At 36.0% G+C, this 20,798-nt stretch overlaps 2 protein-coding genes across 3 annotated transcripts in view; one reads left to right on the forward strand and one right to left on the reverse strand.

Moving 5' to 3' along the window:
* Positions 1 to 1,853: 1,853 nt before the first annotated feature.
* LOC125237658 (organic cation transporter 1-like) overlaps positions 1,854 to 20,798 on the reverse strand; it is a 42,329-nt gene continuing 23,384 nt past the window's right edge. For both annotated transcript variants that reach the window (XM_048144791.1, XM_048144789.1), the window contains 6 exons: positions 5,629 to 5,749; positions 5,227 to 5,362; positions 4,110 to 4,716; positions 3,444 to 3,575; positions 2,919 to 3,100; positions 1,854 to 2,269 (listed from right to left, as the gene is read on the reverse strand). In XM_048144791.1, the coding sequence (XP_048000748.1) occupies positions 2,066 to 2,269; positions 2,919 to 3,100; positions 3,444 to 3,575; positions 4,110 to 4,716; positions 5,227 to 5,362; positions 5,629 to 5,749 (1,382 nt within the window). In that variant the 3' untranslated portion in view covers positions 1,854 to 2,065. The remainder of the gene's footprint in view (positions 2,270 to 2,918; positions 3,101 to 3,443; positions 3,576 to 4,109; positions 4,717 to 5,226; positions 5,363 to 5,628; positions 5,750 to 20,798) is intronic.
* On the forward strand, positions 6,773 to 20,538 carry LOC125237661 (ovochymase-2-like). The gene is made up of 9 exons (XM_048144794.1): positions 6,773 to 6,983; positions 7,606 to 7,716; positions 9,493 to 9,607; positions 17,120 to 17,217; positions 17,843 to 17,894; positions 18,437 to 18,630; positions 19,206 to 19,354; positions 19,686 to 19,808; positions 20,304 to 20,538. The coding sequence occupies exons 2-9, from the start codon at positions 7,608 to 7,610 to the stop codon at positions 20,451 to 20,453; spliced, it is 990 nt and encodes a 329-aa protein (XP_048000751.1). The 5' UTR covers positions 6,773 to 6,983; positions 7,606 to 7,607; the 3' UTR covers positions 20,454 to 20,538.

Consider the following 20,798-nt stretch of genomic DNA (forward strand, 5'->3'; position numbering starts at 1 on the left):
TCTCTAAAGGTACAAAAGCCTTGTATTACAAGTGCGCGAACTGTCAAATCGTAAGGGTTGTCATGGAAACACACTTGTAATACAAGGCTTGTATCTTTCGAGAAACGGGCCCGTGGCCTACGATGGAGTGAACTTGCCCAGAAGATGCCTGTTCACCCTTAATTTGAAGGTTGCCGGGTGATGAGCTCGGAAATATAGCCGCTGGCAAGGAATTCCACTCCTTGGCAGTTATGCTTGCGATTTTACCACTTATCCATGTGGATAATTTATCCGTCACGTTTTGGCAACTATGTCCGTGATAAAATTGGAAGCATAATAGCCCTGCTGTCTTCCTAAAAGGGGTAGATAGAGCACATGATGCGTAAGTTTCAGTGCCACTCTTAGGAAATAAGTTTTTTTGCAAAAAAATCATTTTTGCCACAAGCTTTTATTGCTGATTGTACCTTTCTTTCAACAGTTATCTACTACTCTCCATGACGTTTCTAAAAACCCCTAACTCGATGGGGATACGACGTTTCATAACAGAGTTCGTATAACCACCTTTCTGCTCCATCAGATCAGCTCCATGATACCATAATATTGCATTGTCACGTCATTTACACATGTGTGCAAAATTTCAGCTCAATAGAAAACCTGGAAGTGGGTCAAATTAATATTCTACGTTTTGACCCAAACTAACATAATAACAAGGCAAGTTGAATAAAAGCTTGTAACTAACCTAACCATAAAATAAAAATTTTGAAAAAACCCCGACCGCGACTAGTGGACCGAATTTCATGAAACATGGCTAAGAACATTCCCGACTTACTCAGCTTTCAGACAAAAAAATCTAAATCCAAATCGGTTCATCCGTTCGGGAGCTACGATGCCACAGACAGACACACACACAGACAGACAGACAGACACGTCAAACTTATAACACCCCGTCGTATTTGCGGGGGGGTTGGAAGAAAATGAAATCGTGACTTTACAGATTTTTTTGCAATGTTTATACGATACCTAAGAATATTGGATATGAATATAATTTATGAACAAATGAAAAGCAACAGTTAATTAATAATAGCTTTTATTTTCTTTTATTTATAATAACATTTAAAGTACAACATAATTTTCGACTTACATGATACGTATAGAAAATAAAAATATCATCATTAGTTACTTAATTTGTTTTTTTTTTCTATTAGTAACATATATCTTAAATTTATTTGAATTATTTGTGCTAATAAACTCCAAAAAATATTTGAACACCGAATTTAATATAATATTTGTTGATTTACCTTCAGAAAATGCTTAACTGATAATCTAAAAATATAATGACATAACTTAAGTACATAGACATAATGTTAATTTGATAAAATATGTTGTTTGACCTTAATAAATGTGACCTAGTAAAGGTTCGCCTACTTATATAGATACAGCAAAGTTATATTATACCGAATCCCATATGTTGGCACTGAGAAATTGTAACTGCATCAAATGACGCATCATTTTAATTTAAAAATAAATATGTAAGCCAACTTAACAATCTCAAAATTTCCTTAAATTCCCATGGCATTGAAAATGTTCTCTTTAAGATTAGGATGTATTACGAAATATTCTCAACAGTTGACGATCGCTTCATTTGATGTTTGAGTGGCATTTATTATCAACTCATCAAATGCAATAGAAAATGGTCGCGTACCGTGCGGTTTCAGAGGAATTTCCTCCCGCGGACGCTCCGGCTGTGGAATGAGCTCCCCTGCCGAGGTATTTCCGATGAACTATACCTATAGTATGGGGTTCTTCAAAAAAGGATTGTACAAGTTTCTAATGGGTCGGCAACGCGCATGTGACACCCCTTGAACTGCAGGCGTCCATAGGTTACGGTGACCGCTTTCCATCAGGCGGACCGTATACCTGTTTGCCACCGACATGGTATATAAAAAAAAACCGACCCCACAGCTTGACCATAAATGTGAAGAACAATACCGAAACTTTACAGAACATTCGCAATTTTGGAAACTTCTGCTCCGTGTATTAATTGCAAGCCAACTACTCTTGAAGATAGTCTCATACTACCACACTATTAGCAAATATCTTCCTGTTCGCGAACATTGCTCTTCACATCAACACAGCTGAAAATCTTGAAGTTTCTACCGAAGAGTTCGCCGTCTCCTAAAGTCTGTGGTAGGGGCTGGTTCAGGGTCTCCGGCAAGAACAGTGACATGATACCCGCTAGTACGGCTAATATTCCAAGGACGATCAGCGGGAGTGCTCTTAAATAGACAGCCTGAAAAGAAAAATTTAGATCATTTGAATAACAATAGTTTATAATATTGTCTTCGGTTACCGCGATAGTTACTCATGAAATAAAACTATGGAAACGGATTAAATCGCGTATAATGAATTTAAAATCGGTCGGGGTCGGGATGTATTTTAAATTCATTATACGCGATTTAATCCGTTTCCATAGTTTTATTTCATGAACAATAGTTTAGTTAAAGAAACCTTAACAATTGGTCATTTGCGATGCCTGTGTAGTGTGAGCGAGGTGTTGCACTTACACTATATCTGTTACTTGGCAGCCAGATTCACTTTTAACAAAAAATAATTATTTTGGTAACATACAAATTAAATACAAGAATTGAATTGCAGCACCAATCAAATTTCTAATCAGAATTGATATTCTATAACCTCTATTAGCTTAGAAAGTACATGGGCTCGAAGACACTGCCCTGAGGGAGTCTAATATGATTATGTAACTTGTACCAAAGAAATTTTAAGTTAAATTACTTTTCGTTCTAATTACGCCTTATATGTCTCACTCAGCATAACTGTGTCTACTCTAATTGTTTTCTTAAATGTCAGGAAGTAGCAAATAAATATTTGTTTAGCTTGTCAAAAGCCTCTCGAAAGTCTACGAGTTTATTTACGCTCACCAAGTGAACGATGTATGGGCACGCCAATAGCCCCAGGCCTGCTATGAAGCTGGAAGCACCCATGGCCTGCGCGCGCAGCACTGTGGGCAGCAATTCTCCGATATGCACGTAGAACACGGAAAAAGAGGCTCCGATGCATAGGCGGCCCACCATTGCTAGAGCCACTGTGATCCACGGCCAATCTGAAGAGAAATAATATAATATCGACTTTGACAAAATGTTGTAAGGTGCAAAAACATCCATTCTCTGTATTCTATATGAAGGGTTGCCTAAAACTTAACTGAAAGAAAAAACATATACCAATAATAGTTGAGAATGGAAGGAGGGATCCTTGGTACATAACATATTTTATGAATACAACATTAGGTATATTTAGGTTAAATCTTATTGGAGATTCTTCAAGGCTCATTTTATTGTCTTGTATTAGAAGGCGACACCATATTTTTGACAGACTGGTTATGTTTAATCGTAGAACATATTTCATGCTTACTGAACCATATATGCACCTAACCATGAAATAATTACCTTCAGGAACAAACAAGCAGCAGAGGCAAGCTAGTCCACCAATGCTGCTGAAGACGCAAAGCACCCACCGGCGCCCGAAACGCTCCATACAGCGCCATGCTATGAAGTATGAAGGCACCTCTACTGCGCCACCTGAAATGTCAATTCATGGTTCATACACATTATAAGCAAACTTCTATTAGTTTTTCTTTTCACTGCTCACTTTTTTGTGATGATATTTTTGGCAGTTATTCAAAAAAAGTAAAGCTAAACTCTTCTATCTAGTAATTCTAGTAATCTAGTTTATGTTATTTTACTTTCAAGTTATTCGTTTCAAATCCATGCATGTCTTAATGCTTTCATTATGTTTAAGTAACATAAACAACTACTTAGAAGATTCAACAACTTAGTGATGTCAGATGTGCAAGTTGCGGAAGATTTCCAAAAATATCTTAAATTTCTTGAAAAATTCACGAAACTTTCACGAAAAATAAAAAGAATTAAAATTGATGAAATAGAAAATTTCCATCCATACCATTGTGCATACAAAAAGTTTCTGAAGTTTTCCTATGTGAAGATTTCAGAATTTTGGAAACTTTCGGTCGGCATAACAGTACAACGACTTATTATTTATACCAGTAAGAACTAGAATTTGGATGAAAGTTAGATACTTATTACAATGCTTACCAATGAAAAATGCTAAGTAATCGTTCACTCCTAAATTAGGCGTGTTATAACTCAAGCCATTATACACCACACCCAATGAAACCCAATTAAAAGTTAAAAATATAAACTTTTTTCTTATATTTGGGTATCTAAATATATCTAGAAGCGATGCTTTACAATCTCCTTCCGAGTTTTGCTCATCAATTTTCTTATTTTCTTCACTATCTGGACTGTCTTTGAATATTCTATTTACAAGTTGTACGGATTTTTTTCTTATAGTCAATGGAAAAGTGTATGTTTCAATTTGTGCTTTTGGTGTGGTTTCTCCTTTATTAACAGTTTCAACTTCATCATCTGGTGGTGTATCTACTGTAAGTTCAGGAGCTTCTGAATTCTTTAGCCTCGTTCTTCTGTTTACTATCTCAGCTACTTCTAAGGCGATTATTCTTTCTATACTTTCTGGTTTCGGCGTTTCTTCAGGTTTTGGGCTGGGTTTGAAAGTGAGCATGTTGCTTATCCGTCTGTTGTTGAATTCTTCTTTGTTTGTGAGTAAAGGGAATCCCGTTATGTGACCATTGGCATTGGATAGTATTGTCGCTTCTACATCTTCTTGTTCTTTTATTTTTTTCTGAAAATACATATTACTGATGTTAAGTAATATACTTTAATTATATTATTCATTAGCAAGTAGGTATATTATCCTGGTACTAAAACATTAAAAAAAAGTTTTTTTTGAACGAAGATATGAACTTTGATTTTGTAATTGAAATAATACAGACATTTTACAGCGTGGCAAATAAGAGTAATATAAATTTGCCAAAATTCCAACATCGTAGTGTCATCCCGTTTCCTTGCACATATTGATTTGAAAGAGACGACACTATAGGAACAATACAATGCTACCACTTTTTAATTTCTATTATTTTTTGACAGACTGTAAGGTGGTCATAGTTATTTGTTATACACACCACACACCTTGGTAAATCATTTTCATCACTAGATTCACCAACTTTCATCAATTTTGAAGCAGGAATTTTGACTACATTCAAAGTCAAATTACTTAATCCTCTTTACCCGCTGGTATTAAAGGATAAAACACGTTTTTCCGAGCTAGTGAGGGGAAAAACATTATACAAACATGTAGCTCCAGCAGAAATCCCCTGGGCAACGTTATTCCATTCCGTTTAGCCAAATTGATGAGCACCCTCTCTGCTTCAGCCACGCGTCCGCGCCCCACCAGCCACCGTGGGGACTCAGGAGTAATCCAGAAAAACCTGAAAATTTTAACTAGTAATATTGAAGGATTTTGGCAAAAACTTCATTTTGGCACAAGGTCTTAGGTAACATTAAGGGAAATTAATATTTAATTTTATCAATGCCAAAAATACTCGTACCTAATCAGGTGGTGGTGGTGGTGGCTTGTTGGTTCAATTTTTTAAAAGATGGAGTCAGGCCTCCTGCAGGATGGTACCATGATGTTGCATTTTCACCACTCGACTTGATTGCAATATTTTTATCCAAATTTAGAGTTGAAACTTACCAGTACAATACAACGAAGGGCAGACTGGTGATGAGAGAGAGATAGAACCAGTCCCGAACAGCATACGCTAGCAGTGCTAGTAGGCACATTCCTGCGGCAAACATCATGCCTACCACAATACCTGCAACAGAAAGTACATAAGATGAACCATTATAATATGCTCAATGGGTCGTTTTCGACCCAATGAATAAGAATCTCTCTACTGATTAAAGTTAGTAAGTAAGAGAATGCTTGAGCGCGTTACTTCGAGGAGTATAGAGCTAAAACAAGTTTTGAACATACATCGACTGTAAAGTTAAAGGGCATAAAAGGCAAAGTAGGCAAAGACCCAAAGGGACTAATAGACAACATACCGCTCATCCTGTACTGTACTTAAAAATATCAATTTAAATCAAATCCATCAATTTATTCAATATCATCAATGACCTATAGGTAAATTCTACCAGCCAGCTAAAGACATCAAATTAAAATTTGTATGAAATTATTTTGCACTCTTGTGGATAAAATGCTATTTTGCTATCTGTTTTCAAATCACATAGCTGACAAGGGAAGCTTGCAACCGATTGCGGCCTTTTGGCTGTGGTGTCTTCTTTCCCTTTTGTCAGCAAGTGCCGCAAACCAGATCTGGTCAAGTGCAACAGACCGTATTAAAATTAGGTACTACCTACATTAGTCATGTTTATTCTAATTTAAACAGATAAGGCAACATCGATAAATATTACAAAAAACGTTTATTATTATGTCTAGTGACACCAAACCCCTATCTTCTTTAATTACCTTTGACTCACATCAAGTTCCGTGAACCTAAACATTTACTTCGCCACGACCTCATTGACAAACTAAATTCATCCTTATTTCATACGTAATATCGTATACGAGTATGCCAATGACATTCTTAAAATTGTCACACAAACTTGTTTTTACCGCTACTTTGACCTGTGGTTTATTACTTAATGCGTTTTCGAACCGCAAAAGTATTTGTATCGTATGTAGACTTAAATTGAGGATAATATGAACTACAATCATTTTACGTATGGAGTTTCAACCCAGTATTGATAATAATAGTGCTTAAATTTGATTCTTTCGACAGCGTATATAAGACTTCAATGTGTTCTGATTTTTGCGGTAATGTGCAAAACAAAACAGGTTTAGTTATGACTGAGAATCAAGACAGAGAAGACGCACAAATAATTTTTGAACATGTTTATTAAAATCAAGGCAATATTATAACAGAAGAGAAATAGTGGTGTCGCAGCTATTCACTGTTTGAGTGAAATACTTTAATTCAAGAGAATATCAAAAGGATTTTAAACTTGTGGTGAATCTGTGTCAATGCGTGTGTTATAAATCAACAGGTATGTCCGGCCAGTGTTGATAGTAGTCACATCTTTTTTTTACTAATTCGGATAAAAATATGTCAAATATCCAAAGCAGTTTTATAAGAAACAATATAAGAAGTAGTGAATCTAGTAATTTAAATAACTATCTAAATTAAAATAACAAGGGGCTATCTTGAGGGTTTGTGCCATGTTGTTAACAGTAAAATTCAATTTAAGATATGTATTTTAAACACTAACTTCGTGCTCTTTTAGATACCTTAACATCCTAGAAACAATCTTAACCACATGTCAGTAAAAATGCTACTACTATGACCTTAGCTTATATCACTTGACACAGACCCTATCATATTATGTCAGATGTTTGACTTTACTGTTTCAGCCTTAAAACTGCATCTGCTAGCAAAACTAGTTACATGTCCCTATTGTCACTCAAAATGTACAGTGAGCTGCAAAAGTGCATGGTGAATTTATCAATGAATCCATTCATAATTTCTACATGCGATTTCGCATCTCACTCAAAGAATATAATACTGACTATATCACTGTACAAAGATCTTGCCGAATATTCGGTATTCTGCCTAGAGCGGCGTCAAATACGTATTCTGTCTGTACTCATGTACCGTCTAAACTGTTTCAGCGATGAAACTGCATCAGCTAGCAGTGCTGAGTGTATGCGTGGCGGTAGCGACCGCGATGCGCGTACGTCGTCAGGATGATGATGATGAAATAGACCTCACACCTACTGGACGTAAGTTTAAGTTTCTAAGGTCCACTTGCACCAACGAAAATGGAGGGTTAACCAACCAACCACCAATTCTATATAGGATTTGACAGTTGACAGCCCACTGACCCTGAATTAAGTGGTTGGTGCAAGTGGGCCTAACCCAACTATTCTACAGTCAAGTGCAAAACATTACGTCGAAGAAAAACTATCTCCGCAGAAAAACTTTGCGCATTTCCACTCTATCATGGCATACGGATCGCTGCTCTGGGGAAACTCATCAGATACAATAAGAGTCCTTATAATGCAGAAACGTGCAATACGTATACTTGCTGGAGTAAGAGACAGGCACCCTTGCAGAGAGCTCTTTATTTCTCAACGTATAATGACGCACTACGCACAATATATGTTTGATATACTGTTATTTGTTAGGCAAAACATATCTCAATTTGCTCGCGTTGCCTGTCCGGGCAAACAGCTTCGAGCTACAGGCCGTCTGAGAACAGTCCCGCGTCGCATGGCACTTTCAAGAAAGAACCCGCGTGTCATCGGCCCTACTTACTACGAACACTTACCTGCCGATCTTAGGAATGAGCCATATGACGAATCATTTAAGCACAAATTGAGAAACCTTTTGTTAGATAACCCTCTGTACTCTGTAAATGAGTACATGGAATTGAATTTGTGATAGCATGCATTTGATTACACTGACTTCGGATTTTATTTCATTTCTTAATTTTATTGTGTTTTGTGTATTTCTATTTGTAAATGACGATCCTTATTGGGAGAAAATATTCATTTTACGAGTATTATTTTCAATTTATAATGTAATTTTCGACGATTATGATGAGAAGATAAACATAACTTTGGCATGTAACAAATTTATAGTGTAATTTTTATCATGAAATAAAGAAATCTAAATCTAAATCTAAAACGGTAACTTAAATGTGGTACTACACTTTTATTACCAACACCAGATTAGGACCTATGCAACATGTTTTTGAGTAAGATGATTAGGTACTAGGTACACCCATATGTACATACTTTTACACTTGACTGAAGGTACCTAGCCGTCTGAGATTCAGAACACTATAACCCAAATAAACGAGAACTCTCCGGATTAAACAGGCGTTAATTTTAGCAATTTTAGGCAACTTTAACTTAAAGGGCTGTACAGAAAAAAACTTCATCTTCTTCAGGATGCACTAAGGCTACCAAATGTGTCTCATTTGTGTCTCTCTAAGATATTCCCAGATTAGCGACTTCCAAAAGAATGCAGCAACTCCTGTTAAATGCTAATAGGTGGAACATTACACTTTACTATTTCTTACCATGCCAGAAAATTTGTTTAGACCATCCCGGCCGAGAAATAAGGCCAAAGAAATATTGATATCTAAAGCTCCATAATCCGCCTCTATCGCAGTCGTCTAAAAACAACTGCATTTATGATTCAAATTCTTTGAAGCATTACCAACAACAAACACTCTAATTACGAGCTAGACAACCCCATTGATTTCCCTGTTCTTAAAATCTGAACAACAATCGAATCGAAACCTCAACATCGGTATCTTAGGATGCCAAGGATTCTTTAGATAATTATTAATATGGATTTTATGTAATTACGTGAACAAGTACGGAAGTTATATGGTACCTTTAAAGGGCTCTCCTGCAAAATCGTGAATTTGCACTTGGCTGCCCTCCAAAATCGTGATTTATCAGGAGAGGTATAGAACTTAAGAGGTTTAAGAGGTATAGAACGCTTTTGCGAGACAATTAGCCAGGTGTACCTAATTATTTTTACAGAAAACAAGGCGTGCAAGACTAAGGACGGCAGAGACGGGTTGTGCGTACATGAGAGCATGTGCACAGAAGACCATGTGTTTCAACCAGGCGGCGTCATCGATGACAGCGAGATAAGGTAAGCGTCAATAAATAACTACTGTCAAAAAAGTACATACTCAAGGCGATACGTATTTAAACCCTGTGTACGCAGTATTATAACCCAAAGACTTTGGAATTGTCTGGATTTAACTGGAAATCTGGCCAATCGTTTAAGGCACGAAACTTAAAGATAATAAATAACACGAACATACTTATTGTATTAGGTTTGTAACTCAATTAGGTAAGGGATTGAGCCTCTGCGTCTCGAACCAGGTCAAAGCCTCGGGAGTCAGTGATTCTTCCTATTAAGGTTTAAGCTCTAAAATTGGTAACGGTGGTAACATCAATAGGAAAATATAACACTTTAAATATAGCACTTTGGAAATATAACACTTTGTCTTTAAAAAATGAGCCATATTAGGAAATCTATACTTATATAATAATCAACCGTCATGGTCATAGAGAGCAAAGCCCCGCAAAGCTCCAATGAACACTATGTAAAAGTTTTAAATGGAATCATTGATAATAGCAAAATCATATATTCTGCCGTCCTAAGGTAAAAGGCAGCTATTCGACATTTTGCCGAAATTGAGTTATTGTGATATCCGTAATGTACAGATTAAGCTGCATCGACCACTCTTTTCCGTTTTTCTATATGTTGCCTAGTTTCCGAGAAAAAAACTCTAAAAAGGCAGTATTTGCACTAATTTTCCGAGATTTCCTAGCCTAAAAAGCAGATATTTAACAAAACTAAGCTAAATCAACGTATATGCAGATATACGTTTTTTTACGCTCTGGTTAGGTTGAAATGTTATCCAGCATTACTAGCCTAAAAGTACGTAAAAGTGAAAAACTAGTCTAAAAATACGAAAAAGACGTTATACGTGCTTTTAGCATAGGATTTTGGGAAAACATTTTTAACTGATACTAGTCTAAAAAACAGTATATCAAATTTTTCTGTAAAAATGTCAAATACGTCATTTAAGCTTAGTATCGCTCGATTATTTTACGACGCTATAATAGTCTATAAAAACGAATAAGTGTTATACGTTCTTCTTATTTTGTATGGGCGTCATATTAAACGTAAAAAAACTTTTAAAATGGGTGAAAGTACTGCAAACTAGCTTATAAAACAGTATATGTTCCAACCGTTGTCAATCCACCCGCCAGCCTAAAGACACTATACGCTAAGGAAAAGCCATCAGTGACGAGCTGCGAGCACTGCCGCAGCTTGTGGCTGCCAGTACGAGAGCGCAGCTGGCTTTTTGAGCGCGAAATATGGATCGAAACCAAACGAAGTTAGGAAAAATACTGAATCATTGCATTTTTGATACGTTTTAACAATAATAAGTATTGTTTACATTTCCTACATCATTTTTATTGTATTTTTTATTCGAGATACAAACATTTAACTCGATTTTCAGACATTATTGCTCGAAAGCAAATACGTCTTTTTAGCGTAGTTTGAGCCGGAAAAGTTGTTCGTATGTATTTTTTTTGCAGCAAACACTGTATGAAGTTTATTAATATTTCATGGTTTAAATATGTAATAAATATATAATACTGCTTTTATTAGGTACATACATTTTATGTATGTACCTAATAAAAGCAGTCAGTATTAGAACTTTATCGTTTTTGGTTTAATTTGCACAGTAAAACAAGTAAATAATTTGCAATGAATGAATGAGAACGTTAGAGATGAATGTTGATATAGAGGGGTCAATCTAACTAAACAACTATGAATGAATTATGTGAAATAGGAATTTAGAAAGAAATATGTGTGTTGAGATGAAAAAAAATAGAGGAGAATGGAAGAGGAACACGTGTTGTAGCTGGGATAAGGGTATGAGGAATAAGGAGGAGAAGTAGGTTATTTGCAGTATGATATGTCTACATTTTCATATATTATGTTTTATTTTACAAACAAGGAATATTTAATAGGAAATTGAATATAAAAATATATTTTTCGCCTCAGCATGTTGATAACCAGTATCAAAAAGCATAGGCATTCTTGTGTGGAAGTAAGGCGTATATGATAAACATACGGGGTCACTGCCACTGTTTCCAACCAAATCCAGTAAATGACTATTTTGTTGTAGTCGAATTCAATTTATAACTAATTATTTGCTTCTGGTAGCTCAGTAAGCATATTGCATATTGACGCGTTCTAACTCGGGGAGCGAATACTAAAATCCTAAAGAGATATATAACCAGGACCGTATCGTTAATTATGACAACAAAATAAAATGGTACATTTTTAGTCAATAAACTATTATACAAGTTGACTTTGATTTTGATATTCTTCAAAAACCTTTGGATCGCAATTGTTGTATTATATTGTAACATTGTTGAAGATATCTTTGGGTACGAATCTATATAGTCTTTTCTGAATTGTTCGATGTTATCTGTTTCCTAGCTTAATTAATTTCAGGGTAATTCGGCGGATTTAATGTTTTTGCAACAAACTCGACATCATTCTCTTGATACTAGACCGGTACTTAGCGTAGTGAAAAGCAGCTAAATCGGACCAGACCAGAAGAATATTCGATCCCTGTATTTTCATATAAGCAACACTTGCTTATGAAGGCACTTTCTTCTCGTAAATCTAGGAATGTAAGCGGCCGTGAACGGAATACGAACGGACAAATTGCTTGGCAAAGCATCACCATTTGCCCAATTTTTTCGCGAGAAAATCAATTTATCGTAGGTATTAGAAACCTTTCAGAGGTTGAGGTACCTCTTGGTCGTTTAACTTCCGAGCTCGAGTTTTGACGGAAGATTCCTGAGTTTGGCTGCGTTTTGCCTGTATTTGTTTCTTGTATATAACCAGCGCAGTGAATTACACTTTTACCTCGCTGAACTATTGCTACATATTCGCACAATCTCTAATAGAAATTGATAGAATTGTTTTTTTAATGGCAAACTGTTCACATAATATATTACCTTTTTCTCTAAATTTAGAGTAAAGGGCCAGGTGTTTTGAAGCGACCATGCAATTCTTTTAAACTATATGTATAGATCATTCCAAATCGTTTGGTAGTAGGTAGTGTAAACTGCTTTTTGACTCACATATTGTGCGGCAATTCTCATAGTCATCCAAATCCTTTGCAGATAGTTTGGTCACAATTTAAAACTGTTGTTGTTCTATCTCTCATCTTGGCATTTAAATTACATATAATTTATTTTGCCTCCAATTCTTAGAAGTCACTTTTTACCTATCTGACAGATTGACATATGACATACGATATAAAAAATTGACTTTTTTTCAAAGCATTACCTACTAACTTGTTTCCATAAGCAACGTAAGCAAGTTTCTACAAAGCTCCGAATTAACATTTAGCGTTGATGAAAAATGTCTATTAGACATAAATAATTTACTACTTACTGACTAATTCATAATACCTGTTCTTTTAAATTCATATACCATAATACCTGTTCTTTTAGTGTTCTGTAAAAGTTTCTTTTTATTTGTGGCTCGTTAAATTATATTATATTTATCACTATCTAAAAAGAATCGATACATCTCGATTTTTTTAGTAAATAGAGACAGGATGGCGTTTTTCCGTTTCTTTAATACATACTTTTTTAAACTACGTGTTTGAATTTTATTCCAATTTCTTCCAAATATACTAATCTATAAAGCCGTATATTCGATTTTTTTGATAGTATGCGTTCTTTTAGACTAGCAGTACAGTCGAAAATCTGGAAAACTCACTAGGATACTAATTAAAAAGGCCGAATAACTACGATACTGTTTTTAACTTAGAATCTCGAGTGCGAGATAGGCATTGTTGCTAAGCAATAAGACAGTATGTGATTATATACGGCGTTACAACCTAGTTTGAAAGAAAATCCTAGATTAGAACACCGTATAAAGCATATTTACTGCTTTTTTGACTAGTAATATCTACCATTTTTGAAGCTCAATACTATGCAAAAAGGCTTTTCGCGAATTAAAAAAAAACCACTCGCTATACAAACATACAAATAATGTCTAAAATAAGTAAACACTTATACCTACTATATACAAAAAGAAATAATGAAAAAAGTTATTCCGTTCTGTAGAAATTCATTATTTATTTATTTATAAATAATCAGTCACAGAACCCACAGCCACACATAGTTAAATTATCTTCTCTCTCTCAGAATCAATTGTTTTTGAAAAAGGGATAAAATATTAAATTATTCCTTTAATAAACTTAATGGCTACGCTAATTATTAACAATTCAAAAAAATATATATAATCAAAGTATAATAAAATAATCTTTATGAATAATTATTGCAGGTATGATTTACATTGCTTTGCAGTTGTGCTAACATGTATTTAAAATAAATGATGTATTTTAACAAAATAGTAAGACAATCTTAGTTAACATTATACTTAGTAGACTTATGGTTAATTGTCTAATGAAATGAAATGACTTCGTAGAACAATTATATTGTTTAATGTCACGTCGTTCATCCTCGAACGCAATTTGGAGCATAAATTTCCTGCTGTTGAGAACGTTCGCTCGCATTCAACACTTGTAGGCTTGATAGAGAGTAATTTATTATAGGCCAGTTCCAAGTTCCTTCCTCTGGTTCCCCCACTTTCATACAGTGCCATCTCAATTCTTATTACGTTAGGACACAATTGCTCTTGCAGAGCTCCAGGAGGCGTCTTTTCTTTTACGAACTTCTTTTTAAATTCTTCTCGTAATAACTCTTTAACAGAAATTGGCGAGGTTCCTGATGATCCTGATGCAGATGGCATAGATGTATTTTCTGCTCTTTGAGGCTCTTCTGGAGGGGGCTCAGGATTATCTGCAGAGCGGCTAGAACTTTTACTCAACAACGACATTAAAATCGATACTATATCGTTTTGAGAAGGTCGTATAAAAACGCATATCTTTTTCATTATAAAAGTCTTCGGGATTCTCCAGATATTTAAGCACTCCTTGAACAATAAGGTACCTTTCACTGATTCTTTTTCTTAATGCAGCTGTGAATGCAGTGCTCAAGGGACCAGTTGTCTTTTTAAGTTGTTCTAAGGTGAACTTCATAACGAAGTCCGCAGTGAGTAGTGTTGCATTCGTTTCACACAACATTTCCAGTGATGCCTTAAATATGTCCAAAGTAGCATGTATGTGCTTTATCAGTTCTATTTCGTCAGCGGTAAAAGATATGTCTGATTTTAAATCATATAGTGCCATTTGTACACAGCTATACAGCTTTAAAAATCGCTCCAGCATGGATGCAAGTGAACTCCAACGCGTTTTACAATCCAGAATTAGATTCAATTCTTTATCGAAGGTTTGACGAACATATTTTTGTAGAGCGACATCGTTCTTGGTCGGCGACTTGCGAAACAACTTGCATACTTTTCTAACCTTGTCAATTACAGATTTACATTCCAAATTGGATATTGGTACTGGTGTTAGATTTGTTTCGAATATAAATCCTTGTTCATCGTCGCAGTTATTTTCATCGTCTTGGTCGATTTCAAAAAGTTCAGTTTCTGAGCCATTTTCGTTATCGGGGCACATCACAGGTTGATTTTTATATAAAACATCCAGTATTGCTAGTTGAAGTCCGTGAGCGTAACACAGTTGGTGATATACGGGCATAGCTCGACCCATTTTTTTCATCACACTCGCTGCGTCTGAAGATAAACCAACTATGTCTTCTATATCTAATCCAAACAGTTGTAATCGTTCATTTAGAAGTTCTGCACATCTTGTTGATGTAGCCGATCCAACAATCCTTATCAGTCCAATGTTGTAAAAGCCTTTCGAGTTCTCAATAGCGGGCGATTGAATGTTTACATTTATGTATCGTTTATTAGCTGAAGACGTCCATTCGTCCATAGTTATAGAAAATAAAAGCCCTCTTAATTTCAGTTGGTTGAGTGCTTGGGTTGTCATTTGCTTAACATTTTCACTTCTCTGCATGACAATGCTTCTTATAGTGTTCGCTGACGACGGCAGTTTATGCCCACTCTTTAAAAACAAACGACGGAGGTCAACAGAATTCGCGAAAACTCGGAATGTTAGTCCATCCAAACACACCATCCTTGACACAATCATTTCCATGGATTGGTCGCTTTTAAAATAATCATTTATTTTGATTTTTTTGGCTTGTAGCGACGCCTCGGGTTGGTCATCAGTCTGTTCTGTAGTACCACTTCCAAGTGTTACACCATGTGCAGTACGTAAGTGACTTCTCAGGCTTGAAGTACTCCCGCCTTCAGCTTTCAAGATCTTGTGACACTTTTTACACTTAGCAGATTTGCTGTCTGCAGCTTTCAAAAAATGCAACCACACACCAGCTATCTCGTGTCCTCTTTTTCTGAATTCTTTAAATTCCATTGCTCGATCGATAGTACCGACACATTCGATTCAGAGCCAGACCGGACCTGTAAGAAAATAGGTAAATTAACTTACATGAATATAAGAGTTTCACTTGATTTTAAATAACCTGATAGGTAGTTAGTTATTCATTGATACATAACATTTAACTCTTAAGATAATCTCTACCTTGACACTTACTTATGTAACAACAAAAGTTTTAATAAAATTTAAATAATTAAGTAAATAGTCGATTGTGTTATAATTAATACTTAACGACAATAACATGATTAAATAATATCCATTTGCTTACAAGAACATAATATTTACGTGCATATACCTATAGTTTCTAACTAAGATAAGCATTAACTTAATGTTTAGCTTAACTCACTTAACTGTAAATTATTGAATTAAAAAAGATTTTTTATTTATACTTAAAAATACTTACTTTTTCTTTAAAGAAATCCATGCCCCTCGTTATCCACACGTGTTATTATCCACAAATCACAAGTTGACGACACAACTGTTTATCTCTCACTGAACTAATTTAGCATTGCTACGGGTCAAAACCAGGTAGTCAATGAAAACAAAAGAAGTTGTCCCGCATCCTGTGGCCTATGTCAAAACTGTTGCTTTACAAGTTTGCAATAGTTTGCATCCCTCCTTCTGTCTTTTTAAAAACGCGACGAATGAAGGCAGGGTGGGGTGATATAAGAAAAAAGGGATTAAGTTTTATTTAAACCACCAAATCATACAAATATATGGTAGTGTGTGAAATATAAATGGAATAGGTAATATTCTTAGAGGCCTAATTTAAATATTTACTGAACTCGGGCGTCCTTTTAATCTTCACGTGTAGGTAGATTATAAAACCAAAATAACTACGAGTTATACAATGAAACTTAGTTTAGGTTCGTAATTTGACGAAACATAATAAATATATCTTTATGATTACTAAATATTAAAGAATCACGTACTTTTGACCTTATTTTGTGCCTAATTTTGTCATTTTGGGATATAAATATAGTTTCGGTTATTAACCGGTTAGAGACTATGAAAACCGGTTTTTAACCGAGACCAAAAAGTCTCGGTTAACCGGTTTTTCGGTTAACCGGTTAACCGGTTTGCATTCCCTAATTAATACACATAATGACTACAAAATAGAAGATCCAAAATTGTCACAATATCATACTTTGCTTCATCCACACATTGATGTATTCCAGGATTGGCAGTTGTCCGGGCAAATGGGATTGGTGCTGCGTGTTCCCAAATATGACAACCACGGAACCGACGGCGACTGATCGAAGTCAAACAGACCCAGGTAAACAACGAATTTCATATAAGTATTTATACAATAGACAACAAAATGTATTTGTTTTACACGGTTTCAAGGTTGTTATTTAGACATAGAAAGGATTTATTTAACCGTACGTACCCATATTGATACCCGAGTAAGCAAAATATTCCAATATTGAACGTGGAACCTGTTTCAAAATGTGGAATCTTAATCGGGGGGGGAATGCACGAGAGTATAATCTTAATCTAAATAGTTTTGTTTCGCCGGTCAGCGACACTGTAGCGCCAGGGCTTTTCTGACGGCAAACTTCCAAATTCACCAATCATTATTCAATCGACATTTATGTTAATTAGTGGAATTTGATGCCTTCATAAATATCTGGCGCCTCAGTATCAACATCTAGCAAAAAAACGACTTAGGAAACCTTCATTCGACACGGCTAAATTGATGTTTTGTGTTGATTCTCCGTGGATGTGGATAATATTGGGACTAGTGGTATTCCACTAGTCCCAATATTATCCACATCCACGGAGAATCAACACAAAACATCAATTTAGCAGGGTAGAAGAACACCTGCCACTGAACTACGTCCACTGAAATAACAGCTAGTGCGAATAAATTCCTACACATAATTTATTTACTTTTTCAGCGTGCAGAGTCGGTACGAAGGATTCGTGTCCATGGTGCGTTGGATTATACCGGCAAGTTATATGGGCTTTTTAAATCAATATTCGTTTTCTTTTACAACTATTAGTGATGTACCTGGGCGTTTTTCAAAATAAATCTCAAATATCGAATTTCACCAAATCGTGACGTGTGTCTTCTGTGTTCTCAGAATCACGAGCTGATTTGATCCTGACGATAAAAAATTGATCGAGACTTTTCGCTATGGGACCGTTCGCTGATCGTCGAATCAACATCCCACATGGCGGTTATCTCGTGAGCCAAGTCTAGGTACTTACTAGACTTGTCCTTCTCGGCTTTCACGAGATTCTCATCGTGGGGGATGGTGATGTCAACGAGCACGGCCCGGCGTTGCGGTCGATCTATTATCACAATGTCAGGCTTATTGGCTATGATTATTATTATTAAGTAAATATGATAAGAATGGATCAAAAACCTTAGTATGGGATTAGCCAGAATAGATTAGGTATAACAGAAACCAAAAATATTTAAAATACTTGTCATTGTTGGAAAATTATATTTTTGTCGACTTAAAAATATCGTTTTTAACTGTTTCCAGAGACGGCGGCAACCCTCGAACAAAAAATCCCTCTGGCCTCTACTGCGGGGGAGCTGTTATAGGATCCAAGATCGTGTTAACGTCTGCCTTATGTGTGCTTGGTGGAAAGGGCTCCAATCTGTGGGTGCAACTGCCTGGGTCAGAAAAGCACTATGCTGTCAACAGCACTACGAAGAACACTCAATTCAACTCTGGTAAGTTAGATTTATAGGCGTTGAGATTTTTAGTCTTTATGACTGAAATTGCTTTAAGCAAGCATCAGCAGGACGTAGTTGCGCAGAAACGTTCCAATCCATCTGAAATTGTCATGGAAATGAAAGACTTTTGTTTTTCATACAAGGTCTAAAACTTAATGACAATTTCATGTGGAACATTTTTAAGTAACTACGTTTTTGAGTAACTTTGAGTAGCTAGTCTTTCAGACCGCTTCATAGTTGGCTATGAAGTGGTCTGAAAGACTAGCCACTAGACTAGTGTTCAGAGATCGCTGAAATGTTTCCCATTGAATCTTCGCCTATTCTACCTATATATCCTAGTATTTAGATAGAGTTTTCCCACTAAGACATAGGTACTAGAAACTTAATAAACAAACAAATTACCAGAGTAATGAGAATCTTGTTAATCTTCTCAGAGCTGCAAAATGTGCGGATTCCGCCAAAGAGGATAGGTTTTGAAATGGAACCCAATGATATGCACCTACCTAATATTGTATTTAACTGATTTCATGTCAGCGGAAACTTGTTAAATGTATACGGTTTCAATATTTCAGGGACTCGAGAGCATGACACAGCACTCCTACTGCTGAACGAAGAGGTTCCTTGGCCAGAGAAGCAAACTGGAGCCTGTCTGGGCTTGAAGACTCCATTGGAAGGAGATTGTGTCGCTGTCGGCTTCGATAAGAAAGACCAGATTGTGTTTGTAAGTCGAAATAAAAGTATTAAAGGAAGTTCAAATAACAAGACATTTTTATACACTTTTAAAAAGACTTCTTCAAAATCGTCCTTGGATGGACTTACAATGAGTCCTCGTAAGTCGATAGTATAGGAATGAATTGTGTAAAACCGATTTCATCACTTCGCGTCTTCTGTTTGTAGGAAATCATCAGTTAGGCCATTTATCCCACCTAGGTTGATCCCCCTTTCCAAAATCGATAAACTCTGCTAGTCTGCTGCAAATCAGAATCTACATTTCCGGCATTTTTAGAGTACCTAAGTAATGATATTAAAATTAATTTGATTGTACTTTCCAGACTCCTATAGCAGTAACCACTGGTAGCTGCACCGAACAGGGGTCCACTTACGATGCAGCATGCGGCCGAGCCAACGGTACCTGCTCAGTCACTTCAGGGTCCCCAGTCATGTGTCCGTCAGACGTAAGTTTAACCTCTTGTGAGGACTTACCAAGGAGTCTAGGTCAAAATGACAATCGGTTGCAGAAAAAACAAAACACTATCACTACCTCAAGATAAAGGGGTGCACATGAAAGTGCTCAAGTGTCAGTGCCGCTCTTAGCTATTGAGGAAACGTGATGTTTTAGTAAACCATATCCCTCATCCCACAGTTCTAAAATCCAGTATCACTTGGTATCGCAATGTCTGACATCCACAGCAAGAAGGGAGAGGGTTGTATATTACGAGAGATTATCAGATCTAAGACTAGTTAAGGAAGTAAGATCAGCGTTATGCCTCAGTATTTAGGTAACTCGGTGTCGTCAGTCAGTACTTCAGTAGTCATTAAAGAGTAGCTCACTTGGCTCTTTTTCACTTGTCACCTCAACTTCTATGTCAATAATTTTTCGATAAATACTATTAGCACCTCACCGCCATTGTCCTCCTCTAAATATAAATCTTTTATGTTTTCATCAATAGATCGAAGGACTGATCGTGGCTGGACTAGTTCGGCAGACCTGCATATCCAACGCTGCCGTACTGGGCTCCCTGGTACCGTCAGCTGATTGGATACGAGACGAGCTCACGAAGAATGCTATAGCTTCCAACAGATACAGCATCATCCGATAGAACTGTATGATGAGAAGATTACGTAATGTCTACGATACTCATTTTTCTATAGATTGAAAATAAATAAATTCATTAAACATTGTGAATAACTTTTTTAAAATTAGAATCGTAAGATAAATTAAAAAAAAAATTCAACCCACGGAAAAACACTACTGAAAGTAGAAAAATTGTCTCATTAAATGTCATGACAACAAGCAAGTTAGCCTATAGGTCCCCTATGTTCCTACTATTATCCCGATTATGTTAGGCTAGTTTTGAACAAATTAGTAGATATTCGCGGCTATCGCAAGTGATATGTGCTTGAGTTGCCGACGTCCATAGGTTACGATGACAGCTTTCTATCAA

Source organism: Leguminivora glycinivorella, chromosome 22, assembly GCF_023078275.1.
Source record: "Leguminivora glycinivorella isolate SPB_JAAS2020 chromosome 22, LegGlyc_1.1, whole genome shotgun sequence".
In the NCBI taxonomy this organism is placed as follows: domain Eukaryota; kingdom Metazoa; phylum Arthropoda; class Insecta; order Lepidoptera; family Tortricidae; genus Leguminivora; species Leguminivora glycinivorella.

Excerpts from the sequence above, each read along its gene's own strand:
- LOC125237661 (XM_048144794.1), top strand. The coding sequence starts at position 7,608 with ATGAAACTGCATCAGCTAGCAGTGCTGAGTGTATGCGTGGCGGTAGCG. Across the intron at positions 18,631-19,205 it reads GAACACTCAATTCAACTCTG|GGACTCGAGAGCATGACACA; the intron begins GTAAGTTAGATT and ends TCAATATTTCAG. Across the intron at positions 19,355-19,685 it reads AGAAAGACCAGATTGTGTTT|ACTCCTATAGCAGTAACCAC; the intron begins GTAAGTCGAAAT and ends TGTACTTTCCAG.